Here is a 23647-nt window from a genome sequence, read left to right as displayed (position 1 = left end):
TTTCATAACATTCAAAAAATCAAAGATCACATGCAATTCAAATCAATTTGACCGAGTGAAAAATTTAAAAGACTCAAGGAAACAAAAACCGGACAAGGTAGAATCCTAGACTCCATGTGATTGACGAATTGAACAAAAATGCAATCACATCCATTAGATCCATCAAATTTCAATAAAAAAAAATAGATCCAGAACAGCGAGACAATTATGAGACAATTAAGAACACAGAAAGCAAAAACAAACCGGTGAAAGAAAGCACTTAACCTCAAGGAGTGAACCTATGCTCTTGATACCAAAAATGATGGCAAGACTAGGTGAAAAAGATTTATTTTCTTCCCTTGGCTTTGCTCTGGACACTATATCTTCTCCTTGAAGAAAATCTGGACTTTAAACTCCAAAATCGAGAAACATGTTTTGCGGAATTGAGTGAAGATAGAATCACCAATGCCAAAGGAGAAATGGATTGCTCATAAATTGCTTAAACCTAAAAGATTTTCTAGGAACCTATGATCTAGGCGTGAGAGATTTTGAGGAGAGAAAAGGCTAAAGCAAAATATTCAGATTTCTCTAAAATGATTCATGTAGACACATAATTTCGTATGAACCTGTAAACATAGAAATGGACTTCTATTGTGAAGGAAAGGAGCTCCCAAAGCATGAAAACAACAGGATATGATATCAGAGGGCCCAAAACCCAACAGGTTGATTTAGTATTCCGGAACGGCCCATTCCTAATCTAAATAGGTTATTCTAAACTACTAAAAAATCTGAAAACCTTAGCTGAGAACGGGCCAGAACAGGCCGTTCCAGCATAGGTGGTTATGAGTCAAGTTCAAGACTAGAACGGGCTGTTATGGTCCCAGAACGGGTCGTTCCAGATTCGAATTTAACACATAATGAACTAGCCCAGAATGGGTCGTTCCAAAATTGAAATGGATCATTTTGGTCAGTTTTGACATCTATAAATAGTAGACTCGGGCATTGTGCCAGAGGCTAAAAAATTCATCTAGAAAGTCTGATATAATTCAAAATTTCTTTATCTCCTTCCTACTATATTTCTTGAGATTCTATGAGGTATTTTGTAGTGTGAAAGGCAGCCAAAAAGCGCCTAAAGATCCACAAGTTTGAAGATCTAATAAAGCTCGATTAAGAGGTATTTCAACTAATATTCTTTTCTTTTCCTCATCTCATTTACCTTAATAAAGACTGTTCTAAACAAACGGCCATCATGTAGACGTCTTAGGACTAATAGTGCAATTTAAATTTCAAGCATGTAAATAATTATTAATAAAAGGGGATCTAATATTTAATTCATTATTTCTTATCATGTTAACTTCATCATAGGGTACTAATTTAGGGTGTTGTGGGGGTTCTTAATACCTTCCATAAACGTAACTAACCCCCAAACCTAATTTTGGTTGTTAAGGCCATTATTAGGCCTTTAAACATCTTTTATTTTTCCAATGTTTTGAGTAAAACATTGGTGGTGACTCCATGAACCATTTTTCAAAATCATTAATTAAGGATTAGTCTAGTTTTCGAGCATTCCCTAATTAATGAGATTTTTCACAAAGTAGTCCAAACCATTGGTCATAAGATTGGAATTTTTCGGGTTACGACAATTCAAAGTGGTTACAAGAGTGAAGGAAGAGAGTTAAAAAGGCAACCAACCAAGCAAAAGTGGTGCGAAGTTCAAATTTGAACTTTGGCGCCAAGAATTTGAATTTTGAATTCAAATTCCTTGGCTGCCATGTGATGATCATGCATCATGGAAATTTAAGTTTCATTTGGAATGAGTTTAAGATGCATCTGAGTGTGCACCTGTTCAGCCACCCTTGGCTATAAACATGTTACCCAAATTCAACTTAAATGCATTCTAAATAAAACCTAATTTAAGCTAGTTTTGCCTTATTAAGTATTCCTCCAATATCCAACTCTAATGGCCTAAATACAATGGCCAAACAAATACAAATAATAGAAATTAATAAAAGAAAAAAATAAGCCCAATATTGGGTATCAAAATACCTAAGGCCCATAAGCCCACAAAATAGGCTCATTAAGCCTATGATCTAAAAATCCTATTCTAGGTGGTCCAAAATACAAGACCAAAATATATAAACTTATGCTAATACAAATACAAGACAATGTAAATCTCAGGGTGTGGCCCATGTGAGGAACAACTTGGGCCCACCAAGCCCAACATGCCCATTGGGCTCTGAACTAGCCCAAATCTTCATGTCTAGCTCATTCCTCTTGAATTCTTCAATATGTCACCTCTTGCCCACCTAGGCATGATTCCCTCACCCCCTGATCTAGGCTTGGAACAATCATTCCCAAAGGGAGAATGGTTGTTTCCCCTTCATAGAGAACATGGTTTGGAACGGTCATTCTTGCTTGCACCATGTAGTGCATTTCTCAAGCAGGGAACGACCATTTTAAGATTGGGAGCAGCCATTCCCCTTCCTAGGTGCCTATAAAAGTGTGCCATTGGCTCCACTTCACCCACACCTCATTCTCTATCCCCACTTGACTCCTTTCAGATCACTTTGAATAAAATAAACTCATTACAGTGTTTGATTAAGAGATATCTGGTCCCTTTAACAAAGATTTCAGAGTTCCTAGTTAAAATTTTCTCTCGAGTGCTAGAGAGGTTCTTGTAAAACGAGGAGGTTGCCAAAAAGCGCCCTTGCACAACTTTACAAGAAGATAAATATAAAGCTTTCTTTACAGGTTTGAATCTCTTTCCCCTCTTTACTGCTTTAATTGTATGCTTAAGTTAGTGATCATGTAGAAAATAAGGCAAAACGAAGAAGAATAGAAATAATGTAGAAATAAATTTCCAAGTATGCTAAACAAATAAAGGGGTAAAATCTTCGTTACATTGTTATAATGCTACATTTGTTATAGGGTACTGATATCAGGCATTATGAGGTGCCTGTAGACACCAGATTACATTCGGGTCACCCTTACCAAGGTTACAAGAACACCAGGATGACACGAGTAGCCCTCGAGGGCCTAATAGAGCGCCTAAATGGACCAGGACAGCACTAGAAGGCCCAAGAACCTTAAAACCCTAATTTCAGGCTTGGAACAGTCTTCCCAAACCCAGAATGGTCATTCCAAGCTTGGGAACAGTCGTTCCATGCCCTCAAGAGCCTATTTAAGCATTTTTGAGGCACGTGCTTCGACACACACTGCTTAGTTGACCTAGTCCTAGTAAAAATTCTCTTTTCTCTCTCTCTAGTCTTTTTTTAGTGTTTGTGAGGCTTCTGTAGAGCGAAAGGCTGTCAAAACGTGCCTTTATAATAGGATTTGAGTTCCTTCTTCTATAAAGCTTGCTTCAAAGGTATTTCTATCAATTTTCTCTCTATCTTCTTATTTATTTAATTGTTTTATCCATAATATTATTGCCATAAGATAACCAGTAATCATGTAGACATTAGGCATGTAAATGACTGATTAAAAAGGGGTAAATATTGATTTTTCATTATTATGCTAAATTCATCATAGGGTACCAAATTAGGGTGTTGTGGGGTGCCTAATACCTTCCCTATGCGTAACCAACCCTTGAACTTAATTCTGGCTATGAAGGCCATTATTAACTTTCAAAAATCTCTTTCATTTTCTTGACATTTTGAGTAAAATGTCGATGGCGACTCTTAAGAACCTTTTTAAAAAGAACATTGGTGAAGGATTAGTCTGAGCTTCGAGCATTCCTTAACCGATGAAATTTTCAAATGGAAGTCAAAACCATCTGTGGGGAAGATTGAAATTTTTTAGGTTCTGTCAGATGGCGACTCCACTAGGGAAGTTTAAAGAGGGTCAAGCCCACTTAATGACAAATTTAGTATAATAAAAGTAATAATTAAATTTTTACCCCTTTTACCTTGTTTGTTTAGTATGGCTTTAATATCTATATGTTTGTTTAAGTTCCACACTTGATTGAAATTAACTATACACAAACCTTTGCACACTACAAGTTCCCTCTATACTCGAGGGCAAGAGAGATAACCATAGGGAGCAGTTGATGTACAGCCGACCAAAGGGATGGCCTTGAGCCTACAAGTCGTTGTCGGAAGTCACACTCAAGGTGATAACCAGTTACTCTAACTTGAATACTTTGGACGGACCATAAAGTCTTTTAGTTGACAGCGACAGAGATATTGGGTCCCTATAATGAGGGCACCTTGGGAGTCTTTTAAAGACCGATGAGAATAGTTAGAACCACCTTATACCAGGCACCTTTCTTTGTAGGGACCTCAATCCATGGATTTAAACGTGACTGTTCGTGGGTGTATGTTGTATGAGCATATGTGTGTTGTATTTGTTTGTTTACATTGTTTATTTTCTATAAGAGTGGATTAGAATTTTAAAACAAGCAAATAGATAATAAAAAAGATTATAAAAAATAAATAGACAAATTAATACCCCTTTGTACATTCTTAGGCCATCACTCCATTAACATCATATAGGTAGTTTTTTTAAAAAAAATGAATAAAAACCCTATCTTTACCATGCATCATCTCTCCTTAGATAAAAAAACCATGATAAAGTATAGGCAAAAAAAATATATGTCATACATTTTTAGGCTAGCTCATTATCCACCATGTATTTATTTTCCTTAGATTATGGAAGGATTAGGTAGCATCATGCATAGACAATTAAGAAAGGTGAATATTTTAATATACGACGGTATCTGCACTCTAATGAAAGACCCAAATTATTTTTGAAAATACTATGGTTGGGCCCTCATTTTGATTTTAAAAAAATATATAGATTTGTTGAAACAAGTCTTAGTGGAATCTAATTTGCATTGTTTGCAAAAGCCCATTGGAAAGAAAATGCAAAAAATATTTATCGATTCTTAACTTTCTCTGCATTGCAGTCAGTTAGAAAATATTCTTCCTTGTAAATGAATAAATAAGAATAAAAATAAAAATTGACCTATGTGCGTTAATCACGGAAAGTAAGTCGCTGGTAATCTAGCCCGCACTTTGGAGCGGGACATGCTTAAAAGTTAAATAAGTTACAATCCAAGTGGGTACATGGAAAGGAACACTGAAATGGATAACGATCAAGAAAAGGAGTCTTTCCCCCATACGACAAAGATAAAGTCGTGTCGTGGGTCCTCAAGATTTGAGCATCATCATTTAACGACTCATCCAACATCATTGGGATAGGAGGAATGACTATGAATGGACAAAGCCACACTCCTAATGAGTTGCAAGATAAAGAAGAAAGGAAAGGAACCTAAGGAAGACGATGAATTTCTCAAACACATAAAGAAGAATGAATAAAGCTTTCCCACCAAGACAATTCCAATATGGAGGGTTTAGGGTTTAGGATTTAGGGAGGAGAAGTTGAGACATCTCCCTTTGCATAAGAGTTTCCAAAGTGTTGGTATGTAAACATAAAAATAAGACTCAAGTGTATCGAACCTTCTAAGAGGCACCCTCCTTCTACTTCTCTCTGTATGAATCACAAACTCAGGGCATGCTCGGGCCCTCGAGCTACATTAAATGGGCACGTGTAAATCAAAAATATTATTTTTAATGTCATACGTTTTCTTTATTTTATTTCTCTTTTCTCTAAAACACTCAATCTAAACCTACATAACCCACAATAAACAAACATTCAAAATAGGGACATCATCGAAATGATAGCCTAATATGCGTTGAAACTAGAAAACACGATAACACAAGGAACAATCGGACGAATTAGGCATGACTTGGAATAATAAAATCAAACATAGGGGCACCTCTCTCCCAAATAGTATCCAGTTCGTGAATGTTGAAAATAGTAAAAGCCTAACTGGATACCCATAAAAGGGGGCTATGAAAAAATTAGGGAAGGGCCTACTAGGAAACCCATAGAAAAAGTGACCTAGGCAAGAGTTAGGATCAAAAAGAAATATCCGCTAGGAAGCCCACTGAAAAGATAACCTTGGCAAAAGTTAGGACATGAAGGTAGCGATCTGAGTTGAAAATAGAAATGCGGCTCGGGGGAATCATTTAATCAAAGCACAACCCCAAGTCATCGCTCGACTTTTAAAGAAAAGGCTAACATAAAAATAGTTTCTTTGTTTCAAATACACCTATTTATCAACCTAAACACCAACCTACCTTGGCCAACCCTTCTTCTAAAAAACTTTTTGAAAACCCTTCTTATTTCTCTTCTCTTGACCCATATGACATTAAGATAGTACTAAGTGATACACGGAATATGCATAGTGAATACTCATGGAGAGAGGTTGGAGGTGTCCTAGAGCAAAGTCTAGGGATACTTGATCTAAGGAGTTGATAGATCATATCCTGTACAAGCAAGGAATGGCCAAATTGTACAAACCTCAAGTTCAAGAAACAGACGCCGAAATCGAATTCGGCATAGGCTAAAGGCTAACAATCCTCATCGATAATTAATATGTATAGATTAATTTCTCGAAAGTAAAATTAATTTGATTTTTTTTAGCTTAACATAGAAGCATCATTACATAGCATGCATATAGCATAGGTGTGCACAAAAGGGTATAATTCACAAACAAAAAAAAAGAAAAATTCCAATTCATTCTTGCTTTGCATTCTCTTTGCATCTTGCATCCTTGATTGTTTGTTTATGTTTGATATGGATCATGGGGAGCTCTTGAGCCAAAGTACCCACGAGCGCCAGAAAGCTCAACCACCAAGCAAGACTACATAAGAACAAAAAGACGTTAGAAGTCTAGTCCAAGAATGGCATTCCCTAGAAGTGGTTCCATAAGGGCACATGGAAAATCAAAGAAAGACACAACGACAGTGAGACAAAGTAGAACTCACCAAGGATGAATAAGAAAGCTTATAGGCAACATGAGGTATGAAAGGGACACCCAACTAAAGGGTCAACAAATCAAAAGCAAATGAGCTTCGAGCATTTGTTTTCCAAAGAGAGGTGTCATGATGATATAGGTTAAGCTTCGAACCTAGCAGGTTCTATCTTCAGTAAAATCAAGGATGGTCCAAGAGAATACTAAGATCAGGAATGGTTTACTCATCAAAGCCAGGAGTGGTTTCAAAATAATACCCATCAATGGTGCTCCAACAAGCACCATCACCAAGGAAAAGGGAACTATGTAGGTCCCAATTTACTAGAATCTAGAAGGGAGGTTGAATAGATTTTATCCTAAGATGACTCTAATTTCAAAAATTCTTTATCAAACTTACCAAGATATCTAAAATTGAACCTTTACTCAATTTGGTTTAACAAATAACAGTACATTACAAGTTTTATTACCAAAGCATCAGAATATCAAAGTTAATGCAACGAAACAATCACTTGTAATCAAGGTTGATTTTATATTACCAATTTCTTAATCAGTTTCAATTACAGGAATAATATTCAGAGTATATACAGCAATTGAAATATCATATCTCACAAATCTTTGAATTATTTAATCAAGAAATTAACAAGATTCTTAAAGAGATAAGGGTAAGAAGATTAAGAACACAGAAATTTATACTAGTTCAGTCATCCACTTGGCCTACATCCATTTTCTATGATTTAGTACCCCATTAAATCAAAGATCATTTACTATAATATTGTTTACAAACACCTTGCACACAATATTACAAGAATTTAAACAAACATCAATATTGACACCATAAGATTGAAAACACACAAAATTATTGTACCCCACAGAAATTACTTAAGAAATCCCATTCAAGATTTCAAGATCTCTTATTAAGACACCTTATCTCACGAGATACACCATTCAAAAAAAAATACAGGTTTAAAGATCAGAAAGATATCGCCTAATTTCTTGTAGATGTTGATCTTTCACAATTGAAAACACTTCTTGAATTTATTTCTTCAATAACTCATGTTTAATCTTTGCATTTCTTGGTTTTTTAGAAAAATTCTTTGATCAGCCTTAATTCTTGTTTCTGAAAGTAATTTTTTTCTCTAATGTTCTTTTTTCAAAAGATTTTCTAATTGTTCTCTTTTAATTTCATAAAAGACAATTATTTAAAGTGCAAGACATGATTCAGTTATAAAGAGTAATAACAGAGGTAATTTATTACCTGATATGATAATCTATTACTAGCTCTTTAAAATTGAACTAGGAACATAAAACTACCAGGGTAATCGATTACGAGATATGGTCATCAATTATCCTGAGCTTTCTAAGACCCATAATTGAGTTTCATTCTGTGGTAATTGATTATCTCAAGTGGTAATCGATTATCCCAATGAAAACTTTGACTCTTCAGCCTTGTTTCAAGCAAGAGACCCTGGTTTAATCTATTACCAACTTTGGTAATCTGTTACCTCAGGAAGCGCTTGAAAATCATTTTTTAGTAACAAACTTGGTAATCTATTAACATAAAGGACATTTGAATATCCTTTTCCAGTAACAGACTTGGTAATCTATTACCTTGACTAGTAATTGATTAACAATGTTACCTTGAAAACTCTTGTTTGAATCAAATTCTTGGTTTCTTAAAAAACTTGATTAGTTCTTGAATTAAGCATTTATCATCATCATCAAACATAAACAAACACACACACAAGTCTATATCTATTACAATCAATACAATATCCTTTTGTATAGGTTTAAGCAACATCTATATAATATATCATCAAAACTAAAACAATCTTGAGGAGTCTTTAAGATGTCCCATCATCTTCATCATCTCAACAAATTATTCACCATTGATGACTACAAACGAAAGCCAAAATGAGACCGAAATACAGAAAAAGCCAAGCTTCATACATACTAAAAAAGTCAAAGCATTTAGAAAAAAGAAAGCTTCAAACATGTTAAAAAAGCAGGAGCTAAGAAAATTCAAAAACTCACCAACGAAAAAAAAACCCCCAACCAAGTCGTCCAAGACTAGCAACTGTATAGGCCACTAGATATCAGAGATCCAAATAAGGGGCAGAGTCGTCATACCTCCCTTATCCAAAACAAAGCCACTACCTTCTCCCAAAAAGGAACCGGCTGAGAGTCAAATAAAGAACCAATGACCATGTGGGCTACCAATAGAGATGGAAAATTAACCCATATCTATGGGTAATACCCGAACTCATCACGACTTTGACAGGAAATACCCGGTTTGACCGGGTACAGGTACGGGTACAACTAAAACCCGATATATTAAACTAGGTATAGGTATGGGTATATACTTACCCGCCACATACCCGTCCCCGTACCTGTCCCCATCCCCGTCCCCGGTTTAATACCCACCTCCGATTTAATTGTGTTAAAGAATTTTAATATTTTATTATGTGTGATTATTTATTATAATGTGAAACATTTATAGTTGTTTAATTATTAAGAAGTCTCTTGATGAAAATATGAGATAGAGAAATAACCTAATTATAATTGTAATATAATATAATTTTTTTAAAATATTTTGTATTTTTTTTACAAAAAAATAATAATTTTGGACGGGTACGGGTATACCCGATACCCGATGGGGATGGGGATGGGACAAAAATAATATACCCGACGGTACGGATGTGGGTACGGGGATTGGTTTGAGTTGCGAGGACGGGAACGGTATCATGAAACCCGTACCCAACTCGCCCCGTTGCCATTCTTAGCTACCAAGTGCCCAAGATCCAAAAAAAAAGGCAAAATTGTTCATATCAAAGATCCATAGTCAAAATAGATTGACTACCAGGTAACCAAGACCCACAAGGCACAAGAAATCTTCCCAACACGCCAAGAAAGCTTAAATCAAACACAAAATCTCTAGCAACAACCAAAACCCCAACTCTAAGGACAAACAAAAGGGGGCAGGAACCTCCATATATAAAAGTTCTTCCCAATTGAAATTACCCACACCTTTCACCAAGCTCCTCAAAGGAATCACACCATGCAAAGACCACTCTTGAAGACCACGATAGAAAATCCAAGACATCCACTTCAGCGAATGACATCCAAGATCAAGAAATCCCGACAGCACAGGCCTAGAGAGGCTTCACAATACTCACGCAACAAGGACAACACAAGTCTCAATTGACATAATCTGAATAAAAAGCAAAAAGGGCAATACCAAACACATCACTAGCAGGCTCCATTTTCCATCATTTTCCCAAAAGGGAGGTATAGGGTCCCTAGGCCATGATCCTTCTCAATCAAAGAAACTAGACTCCATTCCTACAAACTCACTCATGCAAAGAAAAATGGGATCCCAAGCCACGATCCCTCTCAAGGGTACTCTACATCAATTCTCAAGCAATCAAAGAACTCTACCAACAAACTCCTCAAACGAAGAACACACAAGATCACAAGCTACAATCCTTCTACAAGAAAATACTCATTTTCCCCTTGGCACTAGGGCACTTATCGATCCATCAGCTTGGAGAAGTCACCTAAAAATACTCACCATCAACCTGGAGAGGTTATAACAAGTAGTACTCATCAGCCTGGAGAGGCTGCAAAGAATACTCACCACATCATCCTACAAAGAGGATGATCCTTCGCCCACCAACATAAGGGCACTTTCAAAAAAATCATATACAACCATCGGCCAGGAGAGGCTACAAAGAATACTTACCATCATCATCCTACAAAGAGGATGATCCTTTGCTCGCCAGCACAAGGGCACTTACTGACTCATTGACTTGGAGAGGTTATAGCAAGTAGTACTCATCGGCCTGGAGAGGTCACCTAAAAATACTCACCATTGACCTGGAGAGGTTATAGCAAGCAATACTCATCAACTTGGAGAGGTTGCAAAGAATACTCACCACATCATCCTACAAAAAGGATGATCTTTCACCCACCAACATAGGGGCACTTTCAACAAATCATATATAACCATCGACCTAGAGAGGCTACAAAGAATACTCACCATCATCATCTTGCGAAGAGGATGATCCCTTGCCCACCGACACAAGGGAACTTACCGACTCATTAACTTAGAGAGGTTACAATAAGCAGTACTCGTCAGCTTGGAGATGCCACCTCAAGAATACTCACCATCAACCTAAAGAGGTTACAGCAAGCAGTACTCATCGGCCTACAGAGGTCACCTAAAAAATACTCACCATCGACCTTGAGAGGTTATAGCAAACAATACTCATCATCTTGGAGAGGTCACCTAAAAAATACTTATCGTCGACTTAGAGAGGTTATAGCAAGCAACACTCGTCGGCCTGGAGAGGTCACCTAAAAAATACTCACCCTCGACTTGGAGAGGTCACCTAAAAGATACTCACCCTTGGCTTGGAGAGGTTACCTAAAAATTATTCACCCCACAAAGGTCGATTGGAAGCCCTAATACCAATCCCACCTGGAGAGGCTGAGTTCAGAATAAACTCACTCCCACAGCAGACTTGGAAGAAATCTTCACCTCACTACCACCACGCAGAGGAAGCAACATGAAGCATTCACATAGAGTGTCCACAAGAAGCCAAATGTTCAGAAATGTACACTTTGCCATCCTCGCTCATCTTTGGAGAACACAACCCCAACATTCTACTATCCAAAAAGCAAGGATGTAGGCAAACTTATCTAACAAAATGAAGCAACATGGAACAATCATATGAAGACACGAAGAGAAGATCCAAATGAAATGTCTACGTCTTTACTCATCTTTGGAAAAGTAACATCCTGTCATCCAAAGGTCAAGAAAAGAGGGGCAGATATAGACACCAGATTTTGTCTGGGTTACCCTTACCAAGGTTAAGACATCACTAGGATGACACGAGTAGCCCTCGAGAGCCCAATAGAGCACTTAAATGGACAAGGAAAACACTAGAAGGCCCAAGAACCTTGAAACCCTAGTTTCAAGCTTGGAATGGTCATTCCTGAACCTAGAACAATCGTTCCCAACAAAAAATGGCCTATAACCCTAGTTGGGAACAAGTCATTCCGAAGGTCCATTTTATGTGTAAATTCATGGGCCAAAATGGTCGTTCTAAGCTTGGGAATAGCCATTCCACATCTCAGGAGCCTATTTAAGCATTTTTTGGGCAAGTGCTTCGACACACACTACTTAATTGACCTTGTCCTAGTAGAAATTCTCTCTTCTCTCTCTAGTTTTTCTTGAGTGTTTATGAGGCTTCTATAGAGAAAAAGGCTATCAAAACGCGTCTTTGTAAGAGGATTTGAAATCTTTCTTTTATAAAGCTTGCTTTAGAGGTATTTCTATCAATTCTCTCTATCTCTCTTCTTATTTATTTAACTATTTTATCCATAATATTATTTCCATAAGATAATTAGTAATCATGTAGACATTAGGCATGTAAATGACTAATAAAAAGGGTAAATATTTAATTATTTTCCATTATTATGCTAAACTCATAATAGGGTACTGAATTAGGGCATTGTGGGATGCCTAATACCTTCCCCACATGTAACCAACCCTGAACCTAATTCTGGCTATGAAGACCATTATTAATTTTCAAAAATCTCTTTCTTTTTCTTGACGTTTTGAGTAAAATGTCGATGATGACTCCTAAGAACCTTTTTCAAAAAAAAAAACATTGGTAAAGGATTAGTCTGAGCTTCGGACATTCCTTAACCGATGAGATTTTCAAATGGAAGTCAAAACCATCTGTGGGTAAGATTGACATTTTTTAGGTTCCGATAGTGCCTAACACTTTCCCCATATGTAACTGATCCCCAAACATGACTTTGGCTGTGAAGGCCAAAGTCGAGTTTGTGAAAACAGATTTCTTTTTCCTATGTTTTGTGTAAAATATCGGTGACGACTCTTTTGAACCATTTTCAAAACCATCAGAAGGAGGATTAGTCCGATCTTCGGGAAATCAAAAGCTGATGAGTCTTTTTAAAATGGAGGTTTAAACCATCTGTTAGCCAACATCAGAATTTTTCGGGTTCCAACAAGAACAAACTGAAAGAGAAAGGAGAAGTGATGAGAAACAAAGTAAGAATGGTTGCACAAGGGTACACCCCTCCTAAAATATTATTTACACCCCTAAAATAAAATTACAAGTAAATAAATTCCTAAACTATTTGACCAAAAATTAAAAGGTCAAAATTAAGAAAATATTTATAAGAAAAAATATTCACAAAGAAGAAAAAATATACTACTAAAACTGATTCAAAGCTCAATAAGAGTTTGAACCTTCTTCATTCAAGTCTAATTCACTCCTCTTGATTCTTTTTAGATTTGACTCCTTGACATGATGTCATCAAAAACCATCCATGGGCCACCACTAATGACCTTCTCCTTATCTTGTGGCATCTCGAATTTCATTAAGTAAAATCCAAACCCCACATCCACCATTCCGAAATCACTTGGTAACTTCCATATTGTTGTTAGCCAATCACGCAAAACAAAATAGCTTTACTTTTTTCCATGCAACTTCACAAATATTGCATCTTTTGAGGGCAGTGATTTGGGTGGTGGTTAGCTCTACTAAAAGGCATCATTGAAGCAAGCATGTTCATTCTCACCAGGAAGTATTTGGAAAAGAAGGCAATATTCGTAGTTATATATATATTAAGAGAAGAAGAGAAATATTCAAAGATAGTAATATTCAAAGATAATATATGTTTTGCAATGTTGTAGCAATTGCAATACTTGGTCATTAATAAAAGGGAGATATACAAGGATGAGGAAATTAAAATTAGAAAGTTGAGATGCTTTTTTAGTCACATAGTTAACGTTTGTAGTTCACAATTATTTGATTGTGAGAAAAAGTAGAGTGAATATCTTAGAAGCTAGTCCTATTTTAATTTATAGATTTTTTTTAAAAAAATGGATATAAAATATTAACCAAGTACAACGAGTAATTAAGAATTTCCCTCTACAATATGGACTCAATTTTATGAAATAGAAATAGTTAGTCTATGTCTATACTAATAATAGAAGAGATTGTCTATTTCATATACACATTTCTTGAATAATTTTGTATCTAACTATTTCTTAAATTACTCTTTCTCTCTCTACCATTTTTTTTATTTGATTATTATTATTATTATTATTATTATTATTTATTACTTTTCAAAACTCCTTAAAATCTACTTTTACAATTACAACTACTAAAATACTACTCATCCTGTCATTGTTAGTTGTTCAGTTTTATTTTATTTTTAGAAAAGCACACAAATACATGGAATGTATTTTTTATTCTAATTAACATAAATGTAATAGAAAGATGGCATATTAACCAAATGTATTTTTACTATTTTATTTCAGATAATTTTCCTCTTTGAATCTATGCAAATCAATGATAAAAAGATTACATTTCTTTTAATCATTATGGAAACTAAAAGCAATGAAATTTTGAAGAGAAGAAATTTAATTTGTAAGACTAAGAAAATATGGGGATTAACAAATGTGAGCATATAAAATTAGAAAGACAAAAATCACCCCTTTTTTTTAGTATAGATCATATATATCTTCAACTAACGGCAATCTTATTCGAATCTAATAAGATTATTTTAAACAGCAAAACACTCCATCAGAATATTGCCTATATGAAGAAGTTCAGATACTAAAATGCAATCAAGCTTCTAATTGATTTTATAATTTGTGGATGTAAACTGTACAAAACTCGTGCATTTTACAATTGTCCCATTTTTAATATACAGTGAAGAGCTATAAAAATATACATTAAGAAACTTTACATGCGTCCTATACATACTATATGTACATTCTAAAACTTGGACTATAAAACTCATAAGAAAGTAGTTAAAGAGGGGAAAAGGTGAAAATCAAGGTCAAGTTACTCTTTTATCTGTCATTTTATTTAATTAGTTCAATTTGATTCCTCTATTAGTAAAAGGCTTAATTTAATCCCTTAATTTTTAAAACGATACAATGTTCTTTCCATTCAATTAAGGCTGATGACATTAAATTTTTGTATACATGGTGATTCGTATCATTTTTTATTGCACCACATGTGCAATAAATTAATGTCATTAGCTTCAATGGATGGAAATGATCACATTACATCATTATTAAAAATTAAATTACCAAATTAGACCTTTTACTATTAGAGGTACCAAGTTGATCGAATTAAATCAAAAGAAAGACCCAAGAGTAATTTAACCTTAAGTCAAAAAATTTGTTAAGAAAAGAATCTTAAAATTGTCATGGGTAATCGTATTGGCTTTGCTGAAAATGACGTGTTGATGTTAGGTTTGTCAAAGTTGTCAATTTTGTTTTCCAATACAGAGAGAGCTGTCTCTGTAAAGACATGATACGATCAAACGTTCTTCTTTCCTTCGGCCTGCAAATTGATGTCCATAGGTAAAGCGAAAGGATTAACAAATGTTTTCAATGATAGTTTCTTTCCACACAAAAGCAACATAAAAGTACCAAGCAATGCGATCAAATACATTTGGACAAAATAGAAAAGCAAAAATATTCCACAAATAGTGTTTTGAATGTCCAAAATAAAGATCTTACTTTAATTTCTTTAACAAACCAACACAATAACACGAAGCAATGCTATGAGAAGCAACATGTTATTATTTGTTTTATGCAATTTTAAACAATCCCATTTTAAAACCATTCAATTAGATAGTTTTTCTCAATCACCACCAACCTTCTGAAATAAATACCAAATCAGCATGGAACAAGAACTCTGAAAAGTCACAAAGCAAGAATAGCATAATACTCAATTTGAGAGATCTCACCAAATTCAGTGTCAGGGTAGTTTTTCCACTGTCTCTGGAGTCTTCCTGCCTTGATCTTTGGCATGTACGGTACAATCTTTTGATAAACTCCTGTACATGATTATAGATACTGCATATGATCATATCAAATTAAGGTTAGCAACAGAAATTACTTGCTTGATTATCACACAATTGTCAATAGCCAATCCAACATCTAGTAACACTGCTATGATTCAAAAAACATTAGGAGCGCCATCCCAAGAAAAAGTAAAGTTGCAATTCACCTGTTCAAGACAATTTAGTGTCCATCTAAACTCCTACAATCATATAAGCTGAATTTCAGCATATATCCTAACTAATATCGCTATAGAGCATACTGCTGAATAGAAAATATTCATATTAGTATTGCACCAGCCACAGAGAAAGGAAACTCATGAGGTGGGACAATCAAGGTTAAGACTTGACATTTTTAAAACAAGCAGCCTGCTGTACCAACAATTGATGCAAAATACCAGCAATGGAATACTTATAGGGGGGACAAGAAAGAGTGCGAGAAAGAGCAATGGCAACGGCACCTAAGGTTAAGACCAAGTCTAGAGATTGTTAGTAATGTGGTGGTAACGATAGATTAGAAATGGAAAACTTGGACAGCAAGGGGATGAGAGAGAGAACACTTGTATTAGAAGTTCATCAAACACAATCGCGTGATTCAACAAGCTTTAAAAACAATGCTTTATGATAGACATAACTTTTCTTTTAGTTTTTGTTTTTCAAAGCTATCTTTTAACTTCTCAAAAGACACCAAAAACTGCTTTTTTTTCTCTTGGGAGGGGGGGGGGGGGCTTTTTTAAGAAAGTGCATATAATTATCACAAAAAAAAATTAAAAAGAGTTTATAATAAAAAATGGATTTCCCTTAAAAAAAAACTGAAACAAAATTCACAACTCAGATTGTTTAGTAGAACCATTTTCCAAATCTTAAGAACCCACCAAACTTTATGCCCTATATGGTTTTAGAAAATTGCAGAAGAGAAATAAAAATCCAAAGGAACTTCGCACTCCACCATTTGATTTCAGCAACTTAGACAGAAAAAGGGAGAATTTCTAGAACTCACACCCAGAGGTCCCACAAGGAATAGAAGAAGTGTGTCCCCCAAGTGAATGGGTTGCACTAAATGATTTAAGCATACAGAAACAGAAGCTTTTGAAAACCAACCATAGAAGCAGAGCTGGCATGGTGTTTTTCTTTGTGCAAGAAAATATTAATTCTCCTTAGTTTTTCTGTATTTTCTGTTAGTTTGTTATAACTGACCTCAGCTTAGTTATAACACCCAAATGTCATCCACCATGCTGGCTTCTTATATATAGTCTTTTTGTACAAAAGCTCAGCAGCTGCTGTAAACATTACCATTCAGAATAGTATCGAAGAGCATTTTCTTTCTCTCTGTTTCTTTTCTAATACTTTACCATCATCCAACAGCTATCAAGGTTTATGTCAAATGCTTTCAGACTATAAAGCTCAATTGTATTGTAAATGTTTCCATTACTCAGTTCTTTCATAAATGGAAAATGATAACAAAGTAAATATCGGCTATCATTGTGCTATTCTTTTCTCCAATTCCTAACTCATTCCATGAATAGAGAAGTTTTCCATCTTGATAAATTCCTTTGAAAGTCCAAGTTCACTTCTAACATCATCCTTTTATTATGACAGCATTTCTTAATACGGCTAATATTAATGAAAATTTAAAGGTTTGTGAGCTGCATAAGGCTTTTCTCCTGCTATGTGGGTTATGTGAGGAACTTGTTCGGAATCAGTTCCTCGTCTATTCTTAGACTGTTCTGCTGCAGTTTCTCTATGGAATTCTTTGTTCAGTACTGGTTTTTTGGTGTGCACCACAGGTTTCCCTCAGCCATGGACCGAAAAATAATTCCTTGAGGCAGAAAGATCCCGAAGTAGGTACAACCTCACCCAACAATATTTTGGTGAATCCGTTGTTCAGTATTATTTTGTGAATGTTAGGTGTTTTGATAGAAACCATTCCACAGTATTATTTTGTGAATGTTAGGTATTTTGATAGAAACCATTCCTCCAAGTGGAGCAAACCCATTCAAGTCTATAGTCGGAGGCCCAAGAATAAAACCCAATACTGAGTGTTAGTGAGACTGCTGTTAGCTGGGAGGGGTATTTTGGAAATTGCAGATTCTGTTATTAGAAAGTGAGGGTTGGTTATATATTCTCTTTGTAATAATGATGGGACATCTTTTGGAAATTGGTTAGTGATATTGGGAGCAGAGAGATACTCCTCTCTTGCTTGGGAGAGCCTTGCTCTCTGGAAATCTGGTTTCTTTCCTCTCTATTTTGTTATTTTCTATTTCCATTGCAGGTACCTCTGATACATATTGTATCATGTTTCCTAGGTCCTGAGACCAAATTTTTATGGTTAGCAGTTTGGTTCTAGTAGAAAAGAGGCTAAATTTAATGGAAATGGGCAATATATGCTAAATTTGGGCACACAATCAATCAGCTGATTTGGAACAAGGTTAAGCATTCAGCTTTCATTCAATATAAAGCAAATGGTCATTTAGGGGCCTCCCTTTAATGAAAAGAAAAATCGTCAAACTCATTCTAGTTACTTCTTTTATCTTACTGAACTTCTATAAATAAATAAAATAAAATAAAATATCAATTTCATTTCTTTTGTAAAACTACAATTGTATTATCCAACTTTCTTTCCTTTCCTACTAAATAAATTATATAATTTCTACCCTTCATCTTCTCTTCTTTTTCCTACTCTTAAACCTTAATTACAATACTTCCTTCAATTTAGAAATTTTGGCATCCCTGTAGCATAGAGATTTTGATTTCCCAGTTCTCACAATTAGCGGAAGTACATGCCCTGTTTTAACTAAATCATAATACCTAAAAGCAATGTCTAGTTTCATTTCCAAATTCAAATACTATTCTGTTCATTCTTCCAAAAGTGACAAGGTTTTCCTTGAAATTTAATTAAGTAAACCTCAATCTAATATTGACTGTTCACCATCAACACCTTACTCTCAAAATTAAAACTGATCATATGACAAAAATATCCAGCAGCCAGCACAATTGCTTAAGAAATGTCCACTAAACAGTCTTTTAAGCTATAATACCTATATTCAATCATCACACAACCAACATTATGCTTGAAATGGCATCATTTCAGTTTCTGTCAAGTTAAAGGCAGAATATAAATGTACCTTAGTCGATGCCTATTGCAGGCTGTGAAGAAGGCAACAAACCCATAGAGTATGCTCTTGAGAGCACGGAAAATCTGTAAAAGGAAATATAAAAAAAAAATTACCAATCAGGAGTGTTTAATGAAACCAGCGACATCTGAAATACTACTGATACACCATCTTATAACCTGGGAAAAAAGGTCATTCCAAAGAGTTCGCCACATGGAAACTTCAGAGGCACTGACTGCTGCCTCAGAAGACGATGCAAACTGGAGAATGCTACTTACAAACTGCCATGCGTTGCCAAGCACATTAAAAATGCACATACATATGGAAGGCACAAAACTGAATATCGCCAGGACAAGACGCACAGGAGCATATAGTAATTCCCAGATAACCCAAAATAAAGGGTATAATATACAAGTAGCTGCAGTATATTCAAAAAAAAGTAAATGCAGGCAATTAGTAGAATATCATATGACAATTTATGTTGGCAGAAACAAGGATAAATTAAACAAATAACAGACACCACCAGAGAACAAAAACATATGATGACTTACCAATGCTCCAAACAACACTGAGGACAAACCACAATGGTGAAAAGAGAAGCTCCAGTACATTTCCCACTAGATCGAAAGTAGTATCAACCACAAGCCAAATAACAGAAAAGATGCTCTCTGCTAAATCAAACAAAAACTTCAAGCTTGGGAGAAGAAATCCAAAAATCCCCACCAATGACTCTAAAAGAGGTTGAACAAGAACTGAAAAAAAGGATCGCATGGTATGTGTACAGGCAAGAAACCACCTAACAGCCTTCTGGAAGTTGTGTAGAAACAGCATTGTCCCTAAGTATTTGACCCTTGAAACCATCTCCCAAGTTTCAATCCAATCAAGAAGAGGCCCACATATACGAGATGCAGTTGCCTTAAGAACAGGAACATTTTTGTATAAATCATAGAATCCAATGAGGACAGTAACAAATGAGATCAAAAAGTATAAAATTCTTGCAAGTGGGCACATCCAAGGACGATAAAGATTGCACAACACTGGATATGACTGAAGGAAGATGACCCAAGATGGAAGACCAGCCTCCAACAACGTAAGCAATCGCAGATCAGATATTATGACTTCCCTAAATTTAAATGGTAGGTCATGATCATTAAACCTAAATAAAAGTAGAACATCGCTATATTCAGTGGCTTCAACTGTTTCATCAGAAACACAGATAGAGCTCTGAGAATAATCCAATGAGTTATCCATTTCATCTTCTGAGTAGCTATCAACTCCAACACTAAAGGAATTCATTAATTTTCTTCTCTTATTGGGTCCAGAAGGAGGAGGTGTGTGTAGCATGTCTGTTGTCTCTTCTGAATCATCAGAATATACTCCAACATTGGTACCCGAACTATCTTCAACAATCAGACTTCTGCAGACGTTACCATCATCATCATCATCACCAATGGATAAAGTACCAGAAAAATCTTCACTAGCATCATAAAATATTTCCCCTGTTAAAATTGCAGACAAAGAAGCCATGTTCATTGAAAACTCGTGTTGGTTCAGAATTTAAAGAATTACTATAGCCTTTAGCTGCCATAATGTAAAATACAAAACACTCTACAATCAGTGTACGTGTGGAAATTTGATGGTCACAACAAAGCAATGGTTTATAAAAGGAACGAAAAGGATGAAACAGGAATGGAAAGGGTTATAGCTTTAAAAACCAACAAAGTCCATTCAACTCTCACTACATGAATAGGAGGGAGGATAAAATAATGAAATTAAAAGATTTTACATAAAAATTTCACTATTCCATTCCCTCTCCCCCATACACAACACAAAAAGGTATGTTAGGTATGACATGTTAATGAGTGGATCAACATTGCTTAATTTTGAAATTTAGGAAGACCAAATTTGCAATTAAAACTATTGGGAGACCAAAATTTCACATTAACTAAACTATAGGGACCAAAAGTGGATTTAAGCCAAAAGGGGAAAAAGAAAATTGGATGGTTATAGGGTGGATTAAGAGGGAACAAGGTTCCTCATTTCCTTTTATTTTCTAAATTCATAACCCTTCAAACATGAAAATATCTCCGTGCATACACAGGGTCCTATTATCAACAGAAACTAATTGTTAAGTAAATTATATATAGTAATTTTCTATCAGATGTGTGAGTTCATGTGAGATGCATGCATCTCTTCATGCATAAGTATATTTCTATTCTGGCATGAAATACAAATGCTACAGACATCAAGCCTATCCTAAATTCATATGTATTATGCACACTAGGTATGAAAGAAATGATGAGAATCCCTGTTACTACCTGAGGCAGAATCCAGGTGCTCTTTCAAAAGCAGCTGTTCAGAAGTTGTTCCTGAGAACCAGGAAGACATACAGCTTGCAGCTTGAGCTATATTGTCAAATTCCCATCTCTTCATTAGTCTAGCTTCTATAGCCAGTGATGTATCAGTCTGCAAAACAAATGAAAATCTCAATAAACAGTAAACTAAGAAAATAACAAAAAACATGCTAAAGAGATTCAATACCTGAAGCTCATTGTAGTAGTTTATACCACGAACGCTTCTCCACGCAACTTCAAATACAATAAATCCATATAGAGTTCTATGCAATTCACTGCTCAATTGTAGAGAATTCCTTAGGTTTTTCACAGGCAGCAAAACTTTCTTTCTTGATGACATCACTGCTTCAATCAACGAGAACCATCTCATAAATTCCTTTGGTTTACTTAAGCTTGATCGAGGACAAACCTCCTTGCCTTCCTTTCTCTCTCTTCGAGCTTTGGAATATACAAAGGGAGATAACCTTGACTGCAAATACATCAAAATGATTAAAAAAAAACTATTATTCTAAGACAACAACTACTTGAAAATCACTTCAAATAATTGAGTTTACCAACCTTAGTAACCATCAATTGCCAAATGTGTACTCCCCTTGAACCAAGGTCTGTTGTCAACCATGGTCTGTTGTCAACCAAAATATACATTTTTTTACTATCATTTGCGAGGAAAATGCTAAGATCTGCAAAATAAGATTGCAAGTCTCTGCAAAATACACCAAAAAGATTAAATAGATCAGTATGAGAAATACAGAAACACAAAATAAATCTGCTTAACTAGCTTTATTGGTCAACTTAAATACAGAAGATAACACCCAGCTGAGTCAGAAACTGTTTTGGCTAGGCAAATTTTTTTTTTAAAAAGTTCATGGCTTAAATCATTAAGTTACTGTAACTGAAAGGTGAGTGGAAGCAATAAAAGGTGCACATCCAAATTTGCAATAGTCTTCCACCAGATATATCATACATAACATAATTAAAAAGGGACTTGCAAGATAACAATCTACAAGCAGTTAGAATTGAAAATTAAATAACAACCAAAGCCAACAATGTCACTGATCCATTGTATGAGAAACCAGAAAGCGCCCTCAACTCCTCAGTCAACCATAAACCAGAAAAAGTTGGTTCAATTCATAGATTTCCAACTGATTTTTAATCAACGCAGGTAAAAAAAGTAACAGAGTTCAGAACATTACCAGATTTCTTTTAAAAAGAAAAGCATGGTTACCATTTGCAGATATATTGCCAATAAAACAGCATCCACCGACTTAAAACTAAAAATCAAATTTATAACCAAAAAAAAAAAAGAAATAAGAAGAAGAAAGACTCACAACGCTGCACCAAGTTCATGATCATGAAGTAACCAACAAAATTTAATTTAAGAATACAAAATTTCCACATCTCAAGTTGTTCTGAGTCAGAAACACCGATTTATATAAAAGGGGGGGAAAAGAAAAAGAAACGCATCATGCATCACGCATCATGCATCATCAAATAAAATCCAACCCTTTCACCAAATAAGTTCACAAATAAACACATTCAATCGACCATCAATTTAAGAACAGAACCCATTCATTTACCACGTGATAAAAAATCCCACAAACCATCATCAAACATCATTAGAGCTAATCATAAATAAGAAGAAAAAAAAAATGAAAACATACCCAATTTGCAAACTCGTGAGAGGAAAAATGCAGCGTCCATCATCACCTTTCCCCATTAAGATAAACAACACCCTCAAACCCCTTCTTTTTGCCAAAAACTTCTCCAAATTTCCCACTAGCACCTGCTCCAAATTCCCAACCCAGAAACATAAAAACAATCATTCTCCACATGCATTCAAACAATTCCACTTAAAAAAACAAATAAACAAGAGAGAGAGAGGCATAGAAGAGAACCTGAGAAATGGGTGTTCCATGAAATCGAAGAAGTGTGAAAGGCAATGAAACAAGGAGCGTGTAACTTCATAACAAAGAATATAAAAGAGAAAAAGAATAAACCAAAACAGACAGAGAATAAGGGTAAGAGAGTTAAGAGGAGGGAGAAGAGTGCATAAATGCGGGTTTGTACAGAGAGGTTTCGAACCAATTTTCGTGTGAGCGATGATGCTAACTAGTAATTTCAATTCGGTTCATTGAAGAGAGAGAGAGAAAGGAAAAGCAGAGAGAGAAAGTAGTTGAACTCGTCGGGAACACGTTCCTTTTTTTTTCTCTTTTTTTTATTGTGGATGTTTTGTTTGTGAAAGTTAAAAATAGGACGAGGACGAGAAATTATTGCATGTCGTTCGGATACATTTGCGAGTGATCAAAATTAATTGTATGGCAAACAAAATTCATTTTAAGAAAAGCGTGAACTTGATTTTGTGTTTTCGGAGTACGCGTTTGCGATTTGCATAACACGTGTAAAATCAAATCGACGCTTTTCTTAAAGTATGTGTTATGTTTTTGCCTTCGACTTCATTTCACTCATATCGTATAGTACTTAATTTAGTA

The 23647-nt window shown here is 35.2% G+C and overlaps 1 protein-coding gene across 1 annotated transcript; it reads right to left on the bottom strand.

Moving 5' to 3' along the window:
* Positions 1-14449: 14449 nt before the first annotated feature.
* On the bottom strand, positions 14450-23433 carry LOC109814959 (G1/S-specific cyclin-E protein). Its single transcript, XM_020379501.3, has 10 exons — positions 23054-23433; positions 22820-22941; positions 21717-21861; positions 21346-21627; positions 21123-21270; positions 19356-20303; positions 18984-19222; positions 18817-18890; positions 15599-15707; positions 14450-15189 (listed from the first exon to the last, which is right to left on the bottom strand). Exons 2-10 carry the CDS (start codon positions 22873-22875, stop codon positions 15166-15168), a joined length of 2025 nt encoding a protein of 674 aa, XP_020235090.2. The 5' UTR covers positions 22876-22941; positions 23054-23433; the 3' UTR covers positions 14450-15165.
* Positions 23434-23647: the final 214 nt, after the last annotated feature.

Source organism: Cajanus cajan, chromosome 6 (genome assembly GCF_000230855.2).
Source record: "Cajanus cajan strain Asha chromosome 6, NIPB_CcT2T_4, whole genome shotgun sequence".
NCBI lineage: Eukaryota > Viridiplantae > Streptophyta > Magnoliopsida > Fabales > Fabaceae > Cajanus > Cajanus cajan.
The sequence above is the reverse complement of the archived record's forward strand: the minus strand, read 5'-3'. Positions and strand labels throughout refer to the sequence as shown.